Here is a 17,250-nt window from a genome sequence, read left to right as displayed (position 1 = left end):
CTTTGGACAAATCAACCCAAATATCCACCTCTGTCTAGGTGTTGATAAACTTGGGAGGGTAGAGGGAGAAGAATCATGGTGTTTCTAAATTTGTTTATAAGAAATGCATGAAGTTTGTATGCCTTAAATTAAAAAAAAAGAAAAACTTGTCTAATCTACAGAACTATTCTGTCAAAAAAAATTAAATATACAAAAATTCTACCCACCTTTCTCAGACAGAACGGAATAGGCAGAGCAAAATATTAAGAAAAAAATTCTCTGACATATGACACCTCTTGACGTTTCATTCAGATGAAAACACACATAATATTCCTCTATTTGTGTGGTTCATTTTGAAGTGTATACTTAATTTTAATTTCTCCTTGAAGACATCATTGAGAGAGTCTCAAAAAAAGTATTTAATGATTTTTAGTATTATCCCTGAAACTTTCGTAAAGATTACAATGATTTTTCTGTTAATTTCTGCAGCAGGGGCAAAGCTTCAGGTCAAACCTTTTAGTGCACAGAGCTCAATCTAAAAGATGCATGATAAAGGCAGATGGTGTGGTTGCCAGGTTGTATTGTTTTCCGAATGATCTGGTGTGGGAGTTCCGGTGAAACCTCAGAACACATCAAGGAGAAAATGCAGGGCCGTGTTTTTCAGCTGTGGTGCTCACGTGCGGTCTGGCAGCCAGGGGAACTCTGATTCATTTCTCTTAACAGCAGTCACTCTCAGTCTGACCCTCTGTGAGCACTGAGGCAGGGAGGATCTTGGCCATGCGGCCCATGCACTGCTCCCGCCCTCTCTCCTCTGGCCTCTTGTTGCCTTCTTGCTGGTGGTGTCCTTAGGTGCCGCCAACACTTACCCTGGGCTCCCACCATGGAAGTTATAGCAAGAATGACTGCTTCTTCCCCCCGTTACCAAACGACTGTGGGCTTGACATTTAGGATGATATGACAAGCATGTTCCTAAAGACTCACACTATTCTGCAGGTAGACTTTCTGGTCCCAGAGTGTGATGTGTTGTAATAAAGACATTTTTTATAGTCTATTACAACCAAATCAGTGCCATTATGAGGGCAGCTTAAAAATAAAAATGATAAACATGAGATTCAATACAAAAAATGCTGACACAGTTGAATTTTGTTAGCATGGGTCACCACAATTGAATATAGAAGGAAATATGAAAAAATAAAGGTCACATCTAAAAATTAATACTTGTATCTTGATTAAGTTCAGAGTGGGTAAGGACTACTGTTTTCAGAATTCAAATTATAATGTTGTGTTCATAAAAACATCTACTTGTAGTTACATATATAGACTCATATACTGAGTCTATATATGTATATGGGACCAAAAGATTATTTTAATCTTAAATATGCTAATTCCAGGGACTGCAAGAAAGTTGGGCATTTCCAGAGCAGATGTCATGATAATTTATTGTTAGAGTAAGACTAATTGATTTTGATAATGCTTCTGCTACTTATCAGGTGGGTGACCTTGAAATAAGCTTTTAAACTGCTCTGTGACAAATTCCTTGATCTACAAAATGACATCAATCATACTGGTAGGATTGTGAGAATTACATCAGTTAGTTTAATGGTAAAACATTGGAACAAGATCAGAAAACTTTTCTATATGTGCCACTTGCTAATATTTTAGCCGTTGCCATCTCTATCATTTATTCTTTAAGCCTTTTAAAAAATGTAAAAAAGAAATGTAAAAAAAAAAACATCTTGGGGCTGGTGCTCTGACACAGTGGGTTAAGGCCCCAGCATCCCATATGGGTGCCGGTTTGAGTCCCAGCTACTCCACTTCCAATCCAGGTCCTTGCTAATCCTCCTGGTAAAGCAGCTGAAGATGGCCCAAGTCCTTGGGCTCCTGCACCCACTTGGAAGGCCCAGAGGAAGCTCCTGTTTCCTGGCTTTGGATTGGCTCACCTCTGGTTGTTGTGACAATTTAGGAAGAAAAACCAACAGATGGAAGATTCTCTCTCTCACTCTGTCTTTCAAATAAATGAAATACATCTTAAAAAAAAAAAAAAACACGCAAAAGCTAAGTGGAATAGTGCCTCGTTGGTTGTCCATTTCATTCAGTACTATTGAACTAGCCTTACATGTCAGAAGAAAACAGAAGCGCATTAGAACAGTCATCACCATGTTCATTTCTATGCCATCCAGTCCATAAAAATCTACCCTTAGGGCTGTTGCCATGCAAAGGTACATGTGCCTATACTTGCACAAAACAGATACACACACACATACTCCTACACTTTCACAACCCCTGCACTCTCTCACACAAACACCTAAATATACTCACTCACTCTCTACAATCGCACACACACACATGCACAACTACACTGTCAATCTTTTACATTCTGTCTAATACTTACAAACACATTCATTCTATCTACACACACACATACCTGCTCCTTACCTATACTCACCTACCCTAACTACTCACACACACCTATAAACACTCAGTCCCTTTATATACTCACAACCCTATCTATCCTGACACACATTAAACCCACACTCATAATCCTACAGACAAGCACACATACTTGTAATACACCTATACACCCTGCACACACCTTAGGTGTACTCACACTCCCTGTTTACATACACAACCTCTCCATACACTCACAACCTGTCTACACTCACACCTTTATATACACTACACACACAATACCCCTACACTCATAGTCCCCATGTACATATGCACATTTACATATACAGGAGAAAGCAAATTATATATCTGATCACATACTCTCACTAAGCTATTGATGCATGGAAAGAAAGAAAGAGATTTCTATTTGACTACTTTCGTGTAGACTGCAACTCTTCGACTAAGGAGATGTATTATTCATTGCATAAAATCATTGTGTAATACATACCTAAACATGGAGGTTTTATATATGGCAGTAATTAAGCAATGAATTCAAGTAGGAAAACAGACTTTGCTTTCTTAGCAATAAAAATCTTCATTGGAATGAACATGACCCCAGTTACAGGAGAAATGCAGATTACACAGCCTAACATGTTACTAACAGGTGAACATGCAAATACGCAAGATGGCAAATCTCCTAATTTATAGATCCATTTATAATCTTTGACAATATAATATTTAATAAAAGAACTACATAAGCTATCACTATTCTTCACTGCATTCCTAATGGAAAAGAGTTCAGTACCATTAGTGAAATATGCAAAAATATGCAGAATTTTACCCTGAAGGAGATTATGCTAGAAATTGAAGCAAAAGGGACTTAATATAGCAGAGCACTAATAAGTCAGCTCTCTGCTTTCAAAGATTTTAACTTTTGCTCCATCACCATTAGATGGATCTGGGTTTCAAACCATACCAGTATACCTGTAGTTTTTAAATCTTAATTAGTATGACAAATAGACCAGCCTCCAGGGAAAGGTGAGAAACTGAAATATGCATTTCCACATCACACATTGGGTAATTCAGGAAGGAATGCAGAGATGATGTTAGGGGCTGATGCTGCTTTATCATTATCTCAGAGCAGTGTGCATCACTATTTGCAGAATTCTAACATGTAGTGCAAAATCAGTGGACGCTCAGAAGCTGTCAGTCCAGAAACAACTTAAATGAGACCGTGATAAAGCACATCCTCCACCAGACACGTGGACATGGTGGTTTTCAGAGAAGATGCAGTGAAATACAAAGGTTAGACCTCAGTTTTAGTAGCTATGTCTTCACAGTCATGTAAGAGGCACTTTTTCTACATCAAGGAATGGATATCTAATTGAACAGAGAGACCCCAATTTTCACTTTTCTTCACCGTGCACACATTAGGGCTTTACATTTTCTTACCAAATTTGATCAATTTGAACAACTGGAAACAGGATATGCTGCCCATGGTGGGCTGATTACTGGTAAAGTACCAACTGAAGTCTATTACTTGGTGAAGAAGGCAAGAGGAAATCAGAGGAGTCCACAGTAAAAATAACTGTTTCTTGGAGAAGAGCAGTGATTGCATTCAGCAATAAATATATGGATTATCTTGCTACACATTTTCTCTACTCCAAAAATAAAAATAAAAGCTTGTGCAACCTTACAGAGGCTTACTCTGAAGACTTGCTTATTTTCATCAGTGAATGACTTTACAGAAGGAATATCAAGGAGTGTTTTAAGATTGCATTGACTCTATATGTTGCTCCTGATACACAAAATATATCATTTCTAAAAGTCAAGGTTTTTTTTTTTTATGTAATAGACTTAGTTCCCCAGTAGAGTGAACTTTTCATGAAAGCCCTGGATATAATTGAGTTTTCTTTCATGTCTTTAAAGCTTGTTAAAATTCATGAATTTTCTTATCATTTTTGAGGCAAAGCAAAGTATTTCCAAATCCTTTTTGAATTTTCTGTTAAACATTAACATATTTAAAATGTTACAGAAATAGATGGAGTGCAATAAATCTTCCATAAGAAAGTATTTGATATTCGATGCATTTTAATGTTGCAAATAGGTCAGTTATTTGTATTAAATCTCTTCCGTTACCTGCCAGAGAGCTGTCTAGATTGTCCATACTGGATCCCGGTGTCTGGTCTAGTGCTCTCAGGGGCCTGGGGGTTTCCAAAGCTTCCTCTTCATCGTCAGCATCATCATCTGCAACATCTGTTTCCAAGTCCGAAATCAAGGCTCCAGACACATAACCTAATGGTGGTACTGGTGGCTGTGGCGGTTGATTATTGCTTTGAATGTGCCTAGGAGCCAAGGAGAGCAATTCATTAACATTCAGCAAGACTAATTAGAATTCAATGGTATGCTATAGGGACTAACACTGTCTTCTACCTCTCCACTGACTAAGTTCGAAACTTGCCACACTTTCTTACACAATGGGCTATGAACACCTGCCTCACCAAACAACAGCCCTGGCACAGACTGGCAAATGCTTCTATTGGTGATCTATAGATGAAAAAATACAGAACCATTATTTTTGTATAAATAACAGTTCTTCCATGATGTTTTCATGCAACATGGATGGAGAGGCACTTCCAAACAAGAAGGGCCAGGTCTTGTGTGAGCCCATGGAGGCTCCAAACTCCCACATGTGGAGTCAGTTGGGGCATTCTGGAAGATTGCTGGGTTGAGTAGTATCATACCTGATGTATGGGTATTCACAGTAGGTGAAGAACTAGTTTGTTCATCTATTTAACAAGCATCCATCATACAGTTACTAAATAAGATACTGCTAAGTGTTGAAAGGTGGGTAGCACTGGACAACTCAAGTGAGCACCCAAGCCTTTCTGAAAAGTAACAGCTAGAAGATAGTCAGGCATTTTATTAAGTTCTATACAACCACACGCTCATTTAGTTCTTACAAAAACTATGATCCTAAGTAAGAATTTATCCTTGACTCAAGAGAGGCTAGCCTTTGCCATGTACTTCTGGGAAGTAATCTCTAAGCCTTTGGAATGGTTGACAACAGTGTCTCTGTTTGTCTGGAGGATTGGCTGAGTATACTCCAGAAAGTCAAACTTTTTTTTTTTTATTTTGGGGGCTTTGATTCACATGGTATTGCCTGTGAGGTGGCTAAAGATTGAGGTCAGCCATGTTGGTAGACAATATAATCTATGCGACAGAGCCCAAATGAAGTCTCTGGACCTTGGAGCACAGATGCAATGCTCTGAGCATATGTCATGCTCTTTACCAAGAAGGTAAACTTGTCCATGACCCCCACTGAGAGAAGACACCTGGAAGTCCTACTTTTGGACTTTCCCTGGCCTATTCTTCATACTTGTCTTCTCTTGAATGGTTTTAATCTACCTGCTTTTACTGCAAAAAGCTGTAACTCGTACCCTTACAGCTTTTGGTTACTTACAAGACTTCTAGTGAATTCTTGAAACTTAGGGTAGGATTAGAGACCTCTAACTTGTACTTGGTGCCACAAGGTGCTTAATCTTGGGGACTGTCCTCTAACTGCACATAAGAAATAACTTAGCATTGTCACCATCATTTTACAAATGGGGAAACTACTGCATATAAATGTTAAACAAGCTACCCAAGATCAGATAGCAAGTAAGACCAGGTTTACTTCCATGGCTATCCTTAGTCAAGAATCTGAGGGTGGCCTGAGTATCACGCTGTTTTAGGATTATTCACCTGACTGCAAAATGCAGCCAAATTTAAGAACCCATGAGATAGAATTTGTGCTTTAAATGAATACAATGTAGAACTCCATCAATGGACTCAAAGGGGATTCTATGGCTCTTTAAGTAGCTGACTTCCACTAAAAATAGTGATGTTTTATAACATGAAGCTTGATGCAAAACAATCCTTTTTAACAGTAGGTCGTCTCTGGCCTTTTAGAAAAAAAATCTGATGACTGTTCAGGAAAATTTTTAAGAACTTCTAATCTGTCCCTTTCTGAAAATAAACCCCAGACTATTTGTAACAAGCTGTAAGTGATATTCCTGGTCTAGGGATCTTTGTATGTATAGTTAGCTTTATCTAAAACTGATAGATTGCTTTTGAACTAAAACTATTATTTTAAAAATAAAATTTTAAAATAGGTCATTAACACCAAAAATAAGAATCATCTCATTATCAACTCATATAAACATATATCTCATTATTTCATTCTCTTATTAACTCATATATATATATATATTTCTCTATGTATATATAGCAAATACTATTTTTTAGAAAATATACTCTGATTTAAGCACAAAGTATTAATCAAAAGAAGATTACTGGAGATATGTCACTGAAATTTCACTTTTAAGTCTAGACTCTCATATATCATTATTTGGGAAAAGAAAATAAATAAGGGAAAAAACTTACGATAAGAGGAAAGTTGTATAAAATCATGAGAATTGATCTCATTTGCCTATCTGCATTTTCTCTGAATTGTTAAGTATAGTGCCTTCTATAGTTTATGAAATTTTATGGAATTATTTTAAAAAGGAATTTGGGGTTTTTTAACTTGTTTATTTTTGGAGGGCTTTACATTTATTTGTACTAATATTGTTTCTATTTCTGCCTCATGTATTTCAACTGAAAGAGGATCTCTAATCTATCTATTCTCTTCCCATTTTTATTAATATATAAAGAGAACAGAACTCATGCTTGCATAGGTACAGTTCTAAGAAGATTCCCTCACTTCCCTCCTTTGTCTTTTTCTCCTCCACTCCCCTCTCCACACTCCCCTCTCTTTCTTTCATCAGTTTTTGCAAAGACATAATGTTAATCCACTCTATATTCACAGGCTTAAATCACTACTAACCATAATATTCGACAAGTAAAAAGCAGGAAGACCGCAGTCCACAGGAGTATACACAAGGGCTAAAAATACGAATCGCATCACAAAATGTCCGTTTCATTCCTACACATACTGACACTGACCATAAGTGATTTGCAGAGGCTACATTTACATATTCATAACCACATACAGAATTAATCACAGGCACTTTGAAGAATCTAAAGAGAGTCCTTTATTATAGCTTTGGAAGTAAGTTCAAGGCTAAGCTAATTGAAGCTAAACTGTAAATTAGAAAAGATTTTGGTATAGCCAAAAGCACTTTATCCTTGATATTCAGATCTGAATTCTTGCTATGTATCACTCTAACTAGTTATAAAACTTTGGTCAAATTATTTAACATCTCTGTACTCAATTTCTTTATCTAAATGATTAAAGAGTCACACAAAAGTATTTTTAGCCCCAGGTGTATAGTTCCATAGAATCTCTTCTATATTTACATGAAGACTTGCTTCTCTTAATGAGAATAATTACCATGTTTGCTTTGCTAGGTCAAACTGATAGGCCCTCGTCAACTCGTCCAGGTGAGCCTGCAGCATGGGCTGCATCTCCTCCCGCGGGGATGGAGTGAGTGTTGCAGTAGACTGCTGTCCAAAGGAGATGGCAGGAGAGGAGGCCACACCTCGGACAGGAGGGGTTGGGACTCGGTCATCATCTTCTTCCAGTTCATCTTCCATACCCTGGTGCAAGTATGTTTGCACTGGTAATGGTGGGCACCAGCTATCGCTGTCATAGCTGGAAATTAAAGGAGGAAAAATATACATTGATATACATGTACACGTATGCCCGCACACGCATACACAATTACACTGGCAGGAAACAGTAACAATATATGTAGTATCTAAAACATTTCCTAACTTTATTTCCTCCTAATCAAATTGTTGGTGCTATCATGGTAAATCACCTGGCTGTTATCTTAATTTCTAATCGTAATTACATCTGTTATCTCAGTATACCATTTAGTCTTAAAAGATCTTCTTAGCTAATTGTTACCCCACAGTTACAAAAGGCAATAACTTCCCAAGGAAGTTGCCCATGTAGAAAAACCAAATTGCTAATTAAAGAAAATTAATGAATTTAGTGCATAGAGATGTTATTACTTCCTCCTGTTGTTCATCCCTGTGCTTCAAATGGATAGACTAAGGAAATGTTGGAGCATTTTCTTTATTATTTTTTGAGATCCATGACAACTATTCCAAATGATATGCCACTAAGACTTCGTTATAAAAATAGATTCAGTATTCCTTTGATTCTCTTAATATTCTTAGTAGAAACTAATGTCTGCCTTTAGATTGACATTTGATTTCAATTCAGAAAACAGAAGTTGAAAATCTTTCCCTAAAAAAAAATCTTGTTACTGTAGTAGAACATCTTTAAAACAAACACCGTCTGGTCCAAAATGCAGAAAATTAATTCAACTAAACTTGTATACCCATTAACTGATTTTACAGAAGAGTACTAATCACAATTGCGCAAAATATATATTGATGTAAAATGATGTCATTTTTATCTGTTTCAAGTGTTGGAAATCACAGATTTAATTTTTTAAAGATTTACTTTAAAGAGTACTTTGAAAGAGAGTTATGGTGTGGAGGAGTGTGGGGAAGAGAAAGAGACAGACAGACAGACAGACATCCTTTATTCTCTGGTTCATTCCCCAAATGGCTGCAACAATCAGGGCTGGACCAGGCAGAACAAAGAGCCAGGAGCTTCTTCCAGGTCTCCCACAAAGTGGGAGGGGCCTAAGTGCTTGGCCCATTTTTGCTGCTTTTTCAGGTACATTAGCAGGGAGCTGGATTGGCAGTGGAGCAGCCAGGACTTCAGTTGGTGCCCATTTGGGATGCTGGCGACACAGGCAGCGGCTTTACTGGCAATGCCACAACACTGGCCCCAGATTAAATTTTAAAAAAGAACTCTATGACCTAGAATGCTTGTAATTGACTGTCCTGGTTGGATGTACCACTTTTAGTTTCTCCCCATATTCTCAATCTTGCCTACCACTCAATAATTTGTCTGTGAAAATGCTTGAATGACCTCAATAAAACATTTACTTTCTTCTATCTGTTCTGTGCATTAAATATAGCTAAGCTGACACCACTTCGGATAGTTTTTTTTAAGACTTATTTATTTATTTGAAGTCAGAGCTACACAGAGAGAGGAGAGACAGAGACAGAGACAAATGGCTGCAATGGCCGGAGCTGCATCAATCTGAAGCCAGGAGCCAAGAGATTCCTCCGGGTCTCCCATGCAAGTGCAGGGGCCCAAGGACTTGGGCCATCTTCTACTGCTTTCCCAGGCCATAGCAGAGAGCTGGATCGGAAGTAGAGCAGCCAGGTCTTTAACCGGTGCCCATATGGGATGTCGGCTCTTCAGGCCAGGGCTGTAACCCACTGCTCCAGAGCACCAGCCCCCAGATAGTTTTTATAAATTATCAAAATGAATTTCCTGCTCAAAATACTTAGTTTCTTTTCATTTGTTCTTTTCAATCTGGGTGCATTCAACTACAGAATTCAACTTATTTCAAATAAGCTATTCTCCAATTTTACCTATCTTAATCGTCAAAGTCCTCCTAGCTAAAGGCAACAATCTCTTATCTTTTATAAAAATTTCCTGATGAGACCAACCAGTGCTGATAGATTACCCTCCTGAACGTCTATGACAATAGTTTTGCACATTTATTTGGAAGTTGATTGCATATAGTCTTATGCTATTTTGGATACTGGATCCCTTAACTGTTGTCTGGTTTATCTTAGTGTTTAACTTCTTACATGGTCTTGGTGTCTTTTGCACAAATGGATTTAACTATACTACAGTTAAGGTACTGTATTTGTCCTATTTTGCAGTGACTAATACTTTAAAAATCATAGGTCATACGCATATGTACGGATTGGAGATGAAGAATGCATAGCTTTCTTTCCTTAGTTTACTTATTTGGCTTTAAATGTCATGTAATTAAATCACACAGAAAAGGTGTCTAAAAAGAACTGCTTATTTCCAATATGGAATGGGCTTGCCATTATACTTCATCAATAGTTACAATTAAATTTACTCTGTAAAACTTGTTACAAAAGAGCACTTTTTTGTGTGCCAGAAATTTTATAGGTACACTTTCCTTACTTACACTGGCTTCTTGCCAAGGATATTACACCTTTGAATAAAGAAAGCACATGTTTATAGATTCAATCTTTCCTATGCAAACAGCCAGTTATCTCTTAAAACTTCCCTACTCCATAAGTACTAAACTAATTTTATTTCTAATAATTTAATAGAGATATACATTGGGAATGAAAATGCATAGAGGATATAAGAGAAAAAATAGACGTTGCATGCATCACATATGAAGGTAGCACAGACAACATGGAATTACTTAAACTTGATTCAGTTTTTGTTCTTCAAATAATTTCAGGCAAAGGAGAGTGTCAATATAATCATTGCTATTGACATCACTCAGACACATTGCATAATATATTAATTGCCTAAAGCTAATTTTCTTAGCTATTCCACTAAACAACAAAGGATGTTATCACCAATTGTCCCATATTTTTTATTTGCAAGACAATCTAGAACAGGAGTAGGAAAACTGTATTCCTATGGGGTAAAACTGAGAAAGATCTGTGGATTTATCTAAGTGGTTGGTGCCAAAACAGGAGAAATGGAGAGAGATAAAAACCAAAGCACTAGGAGAGGTATATAAAGGAACAGAAGTGAAATTAGGATATGGTGCCTAGCAGATGATGAGAAGAATCATTCAACATATCTGGTATCCACATCTTCCTTCATTCCAAGGAAACAGATACTTAGGCTTCATGCAAATACTGCAGAAGGATGAGAAAGTCACAGAAGAGGTTAAATGTGATGAAAAACCGTAGTTCTGTGTTCACGGATTCTTTCATAGTTTCCTATTTACATCTTATTTGAGTGATAGAATTTCAGCTTTTCTTACAGCAACATAAAAAAGACTATGAAAATGTTGCTAATTCCCAAGCAAAGGTCTTTTGGCCAACCTTTCCTAGAGAAGCTTTTGTTCTTTGACATTGCCAGTGAAGCGAGAGACATCATATTATCTGCCAAGCCTGGCAAATAAGGATAAAAATGACAACAAATCAATGCTGCGTCTGAACTAACTTGTTAAAGGCCAGACACAAATACCAAATTACTAATAAAAATACAATAAAGTTCAACACCCACAAAAGCTGGCCCAGCTCTAAGTATAGTAACAAGGCAAAGAGGCCGTTTTCCACTTAATTAGTATTGAATTCTTCCTAGCATCGTATGACTATAATAAAATGCGTGATATTAACTAGACACTAATGTATTTTGGCACATTTTCGTCAGACTGAGAGACCTATGGATGATAAAAAAAATTTATCATCATGGCTATATTACTGAATTAACAATTAAATATTTTTTGGACAATAATTTGCAATTTTGAGTTGTTGGAGGCAAACGTGGACTAAGAAAGGCTCAGAAAAAAAATACTGAAGATTTTAGAAACAATCCTAAACATAATAACAAAAAACTAGCCACAATTCTTTGAAGATGATCATTATTCTCATTTCAGGGTATCTCCTAAATCTGGCCTTTTCCCTCTTTCCTGCAATCATTAGCACAGTCTACACTCAACATTTTCATGGTACTGGTTATTTTGCTGCAATATTCCACCTGCACTGAAGCTCAGCTCCTACAATCTATCATCTGCATTCAAAGATCAGAATCCTTCAATGACATACATGGTTTCAGAGCTGGCCTGAAGACACCTTCTTCCATTATCTCCTAACTTGTGCAGGGTTCAAACTCAACAAAGCTCATAAAGAAGCTACCAATTGCTGAAGGAAACAAATAAATCAAATATAATGTGTTAAATACTACAAGATGAGGAGTTAAGTTTAAGAAATAATGAAAAAGAAAGCAAAGATAAATAACCTTGACTAGAATAGGGTAGGGTTTTGGAGGGAAGAGGAATACACTATTTGTTATTCCCTATTTTCTCATCTTTTATTGTATTTTTTTTTTTTGTCTTTGGTCAGGGAATGTTCTATTTGCATAGAAAAGGTGACATTAGTAACGTTTCATTTTAGTTGTTGGTTGTTGCAATCAATTCTACTGCAACTATTGGTTGTTATCCTTGCCCTTAGTTTTCAATCAGTGCTTTGCATCGTAAGTCACCCAACTATGGGTTCAATATTTTGTGACTAAACAAATCAAGACTCACCTCAAAAATCAACTTCTAGGAATTTTACCCTGGCTTTCCTAGAAATTGCAGTTGCCTCTTTTTGTTGTCAATTTATTATTTTGTATACATTGCTCATGCAGGCCTTATGCAACAGTGTGTGTGTGTGTGTGTGCCTACGCATGTGTGAGTGTACAACAGTGCATGTGTGTGCAGTTTGTCTCCTGTCTTGCTCTGCCTCCCTTTCCTGTGGGCTGCTTGGGTAAGGGATCACTTACTATGTTGAGTATTCACCCCTGTGCTTTCTGCTTATTCTTTTCCTAACATTGGGCATAACACTTCCTATGTTTTTGGAAAGAAAATTGCTTAAGTTCTCTTTAGGATATGTTAAAAAAAAACACATAAAAATTGTATGTCACCATAGGAAGAACAACTGTAGAATCCTTTATTGTCACAAATGAAAAATTATTGAAAATAAACTGCCTAAAGTTTTTGCATTCCTTATACTGAGAAACTGTTAAGCTTAAATTGTGCAGTTTTCAAAATAAAGCATATAAAAATTCTATAAAAGATCTCTTTGTAAAATACTTCATGATAACATCATGAATAGCAAAGTATAATCTAAGATCAATAATCTTGCCTTTTCTTTTCATAATAGATAATGAGAAAAATATATAAATAATATATCAAGAAATAGACTAAACTCTTTCCAAATCTACTTATTTGTTCTTGCCATATTGACTTTAAACGTGTTTTTATTATGAACAAAGTAAGATCTTACAAGTGTTAGTCTTTATAATTGGACACTGAAGTATAAGAAACTGAATTTTTCTTTCAGTAGACAGGTTAAATGACAACTGAGCATGGTTTTTGGTAAGAATGATATGTCTTTTCAGCAAATACTAGGTATATAGGCAAATAAGAACTGAAAGGTAAGTAAGAAATCAACTATTCACAAAACACTATGAATATGTGAGTATATGTGTATGTACATATACATATATATAAATGTACATATAAACAGATGAGTTCCATATGACCTTAATCTGACTTCTCCTATTAATATCTCAAATTAGTGTCTGCAACAATGAATAAACTATATCCAGTTTTCCCTATTTTTATCCATTTTCAAGAAATCTTTAGAAACAAAAATTTTCTAACATCATTCATTATGACAATATTAAAATAATTTATAATTCTCTCACAATGAGAAATAATTTTATCTTTTAAATACTAAAAATTCTTTGTGTCAAAAAATAAAAATTTACCAACATTATCATTTCACTTATTAATACTTCCAGTTGTACTGCTGAGTAATGAAATCACCTGAGAAGTATGCATTTATTTTAATTAGATTAGTTTTATTTCAGTGGGTGATGGGCATTATTATAGTCTCTATGTTTTTGTCAGTAGACAAAGAAATGATTCCCAATTACCCACAATTTTCATGTGATCTGAGTTCAAGGCTTTATGGTTATAAGGATTTAACAAGCACTACTTTCTCTTCACTCTTTTCAAGTTCCATTTCCCCATTTTCTGACTATACCTTTAAAATTCAGATTTCTAAACCTGTATTAACATTTCCTTGTGGAATACACTTCTCTGGTCTTTCTTTTCTCAGGATTCATGTGACACACATTTATACCTTTGCTATAAAATGAGATCATGATATAAAGGAACAGCCTTTAGAGAGTTTTATTTTTTTTTAAACTCAGAGAAACAGGGTATGCTCTTGGTTTCCTATTCCAAGCATTTTGTTTATGTTAAAATAACAATCATTTGCATATTTATGGGTATTATAATCCCAGCCTAAAAGAATGAAGTCCATATGGGGGATAGAAAGACATTGACAAAAAAAATCTGTGTGTATGTGTGTGTTTACCTATACTTGCATGTATTTTTATATCTATATAATACATATTACATATATGATATATGAGGGTACTTTTAAAAGTTTGTGGAAAAATTGAATTAAAAGATAAGTTTAATTTGGTTTCAAAATATTTTAGAAATCTATGCATAGTTTTTTTAATACCCACTTTCCAGGGAACTTCGGAAGACCTCATGTAGGCATGGATTCCACAATTGTCTTCAATCCAAACAAACTTGTCTTAATTTCATTTCCCATGAACTTTCTGAAGTACCCTCGTGTGTGAGTGTGTGTGTGTGTGTGTGTGTGTGCATAACCTATCAAGATGAAAACACAAATGACATCTTTGGAAGGAAGCAAATAGAGAGTTGCAGTTAGGAAAATGAATCTGGACACCTCAAATATACAGAACAAAGAGAATAGGGAGAAAAAAATTTAGCCTGTACATGTTGTCTTTATTTCTATTGAGAAAGAACAAAAAACATTATCCATTTAAACGGAAATATTTTAATATCCAAATAGTTCTTAATAAAGAAAACCTATGAGAGAAAACTGCCTTTATTCTGTATTTCAGAGTTCAATAAAGGCTTAGTCAAAATAAAGTGACCTGGAAAATATAAGAAAGAGATTTAGAATTATTAAAATAGAAAAATACATTGAGCATGTTTCTTTCCATTTTCTTTTGTTGCTGTTGTCTTGGAAATAAAAAAAAATCATGTCTTGTGTTTAAAATCAATTAACACTTAAATTTTATAGCAGACAACACACTAACTCTTGAGAGATGTTTGGGAAAGAATAAGGAAACTGGTCACATTTAAAGGCCCTCAAAGGGAATTTTCTCACTTAAAAAGGTTTTGTTATAGGGTGTACATTGGCTTAAACCTCTTTGATTGTTCTGGCCCCTAAATTCCCATCAGAGCTGATGATTAAAGTTCTACCCACTGGCCAGGTCCCTACAATTATCCCATTGTGACAGCCCTCTACAGCGGCGCCCTGCTATGGCCAGGCATCAAGTCATTAGGGAACGGCACAAGATGATGAAGCAGGTTATTTTAATTCCCTTTTCAGCATCTCAGGAGTGGCTCTTTAGTTCACAGAGCTGTGGGTACTTGCTTTCAAACTAACAAGCAATATTATAAATGGAAGCTGCATTATCATGATTGCAGGCAACCTCAGGCACTTGAAGGCCAAGGATGCTCAGTCCTCAATACGTGCTGTTTTTGTATTTATCAGCTAAAACACAGAAAGACCATGCCAATACGAAAGGAGAGAAAAATGCAGCGAACGGGGTGGGAAGAAAGCAAAGAAACAGTAACTGAACACAGTGCAAAAATGAATGAGAAAGAGGTATGCGGCCTTGGCCATTTTGTTGGTATGTTGGTATGAATATGCTTACCCATTTTCTTGCTGTTCTACCGCATAGTGTTCTAGTTCTGTGCCAGGAAGGGGCTGAACTGGGGGAGGAGGTAGAGGCACATTGGCCCAGGCAGATCCATTGTTTTTCTGTGGTTTAGAAGAGTTTTTATTTTTCTTCTTTTTCCCACCTTTTCCACCTGAAAGTAAGAGTGCATTTACTCGGAGATGCCAACAATCAGAAGAAACAGAGTAAATCAGATGGGAAGATGTATTTATGTTTTCCCAACACCAGAATCAGTGTGTTCGAGTTGGTAAAAGCTATAAACAATGAAATGATATAATCAGAAGAACATTTTTATAAATCACTCAAATTGATATTGTTTCTTTCTCGCTGCATTAACTGCAGGCCTGAATAAACCAAAAATATGGCTGCTGAATCAAAAGCACATTTATTGATTTATTCGTGTCTGCTGTCTCCACGTTTTCATTGTTAGACGAAATAATGGTCCATAACAAATTCTTTTAAATGTCAGATTTTAGTGCGTTTATAATGCTCTTTTGCATAATCTCTCTCAGTGGAAAATGCAGTGTCTAAGGATACAGCCTAAACTGTTCCATTAGAATTTACTCAATTTAATTAATCCAAGAGAGTAACATTTTTCTCTCAAAAGTCACTGATAAAAATCAATCAACAACAATCTTGAGAATACCTGCAAATATTTCACAATGATATTTTTCTTAGACTTGTGAACTAATGAGTGGCACAATTATCTTGGCATATAGTCAGTACAGTTCCCAGCTCTTTTTAGCATAACATTTTGTAAAATTCCAAAAAGGAGGAAAGTTAATGGAAATACAATAATTAGTCTCAGTACTACTTGTAATACAAATGAATCCATGCGCAAAGCATTAGCAGAAATTAAGTCAGCAGTCTGTAAGCCATATCTGGGGCAAACATGGAACTTAATGAAATATAAAAATAAAATTGATCCTTTATGCAGCTTTGAATATTTTACTCTTCCAAAATTAAGCAGATGATACTTCTTCATAAAAAGGGGTTAACAGGAATGAGTACTTCTTGAATGAACCTAAGTGACTTCTGCCACTTCCAACATGGACTATAGCTGTCTCTGCCCAAACCATCGTACTGGCCCCTTGTTCTTCATCTTTCTGGAACTAAAAGCTGTGAGCGGAAGATACTTGTAGCAAGCCTTTCAAGTCATATAAATATCAATGCGTTCCACTCATCCCTTCTTTCTACTATCACTAATCTGCATTAGGCAAATCAAAAGATTAGATAATTTACAACTAGTATATTTGAGTGTTAGAAGTGACAAAAATTGTTAAACGAGACATGTACAGCATGGCCCATAATGGAACTGTTATGCTTTCTCTAGAGCATGCACAAATTCATACATATTACAAGAGCATCCCTGCAAACCCACTGCTTTCACCTTTCCTCTCACTGCTTATCTTTGGGAAAAGGAAAGTTATAAAAAGGCAGGACAGGAGATATCTTCTGCATAGGTTAGGGCTTGATCTTTGGGTATGAAGACTAGCTCCCCTTTTGGCAAGTGGCTCAACAAA

General features: G+C 36.1%; 1 protein-coding gene and 1 long non-coding RNA gene across 25 annotated transcripts in view; one reads left to right on the top strand and one right to left on the bottom strand.

The window, feature by feature from the left end:
• The window catches only part of LOC149126949 (uncharacterized), a 223,534-nt gene extending 207,869 nt beyond the window's left edge, over window positions 1-15,665 (top strand). The window contains exon 5 of one of the 2 annotated variants that reach the window (XR_016232374.1): window positions 15,541-15,665. This is a non-coding gene — a long non-coding RNA (uncharacterized LOC149126949). Of the gene's footprint in view, window positions 1-9,043; window positions 9,240-15,540 lie in introns of those variants that run through there. The other variant, XR_016232375.1, reaches the window with a different exon arrangement.
• The window catches only part of ROBO2 (roundabout guidance receptor 2), a 1,407,887-nt gene that overhangs the window by 24,827 nt on the left and 1,365,810 nt on the right, over window positions 1-17,250 (bottom strand). For all 23 annotated transcript variants that reach the window (XM_089330658.1, XM_089330657.1, XM_051859425.3 and 20 more), the window contains 3 exons: window positions 15,704-15,860; window positions 7,742-8,002; window positions 4,507-4,712 (listed from right to left, as the gene is read on the bottom strand). In XM_089330658.1, the coding sequence (XP_089186784.1) occupies window positions 4,507-4,712; window positions 7,742-8,002; window positions 15,704-15,860 (624 nt within the window). The remainder of the gene's footprint in view (window positions 1-4,506; window positions 4,713-7,741; window positions 8,003-15,703; window positions 15,861-17,250) is intronic.

The sequence above is a fragment of the Oryctolagus cuniculus genome, chromosome 4 (assembly GCF_051225735.1).
Source record: "Oryctolagus cuniculus isolate XC-2025 breed Fujian yellow rabbit chromosome 4, ASM5122573v1, whole genome shotgun sequence".
Classification (NCBI taxonomy): domain Eukaryota; kingdom Metazoa; phylum Chordata; class Mammalia; order Lagomorpha; family Leporidae; genus Oryctolagus; species Oryctolagus cuniculus.
Note: the sequence above shows the minus strand (reverse complement) of the source record. Positions and strands in the feature narration are given on the sequence as shown.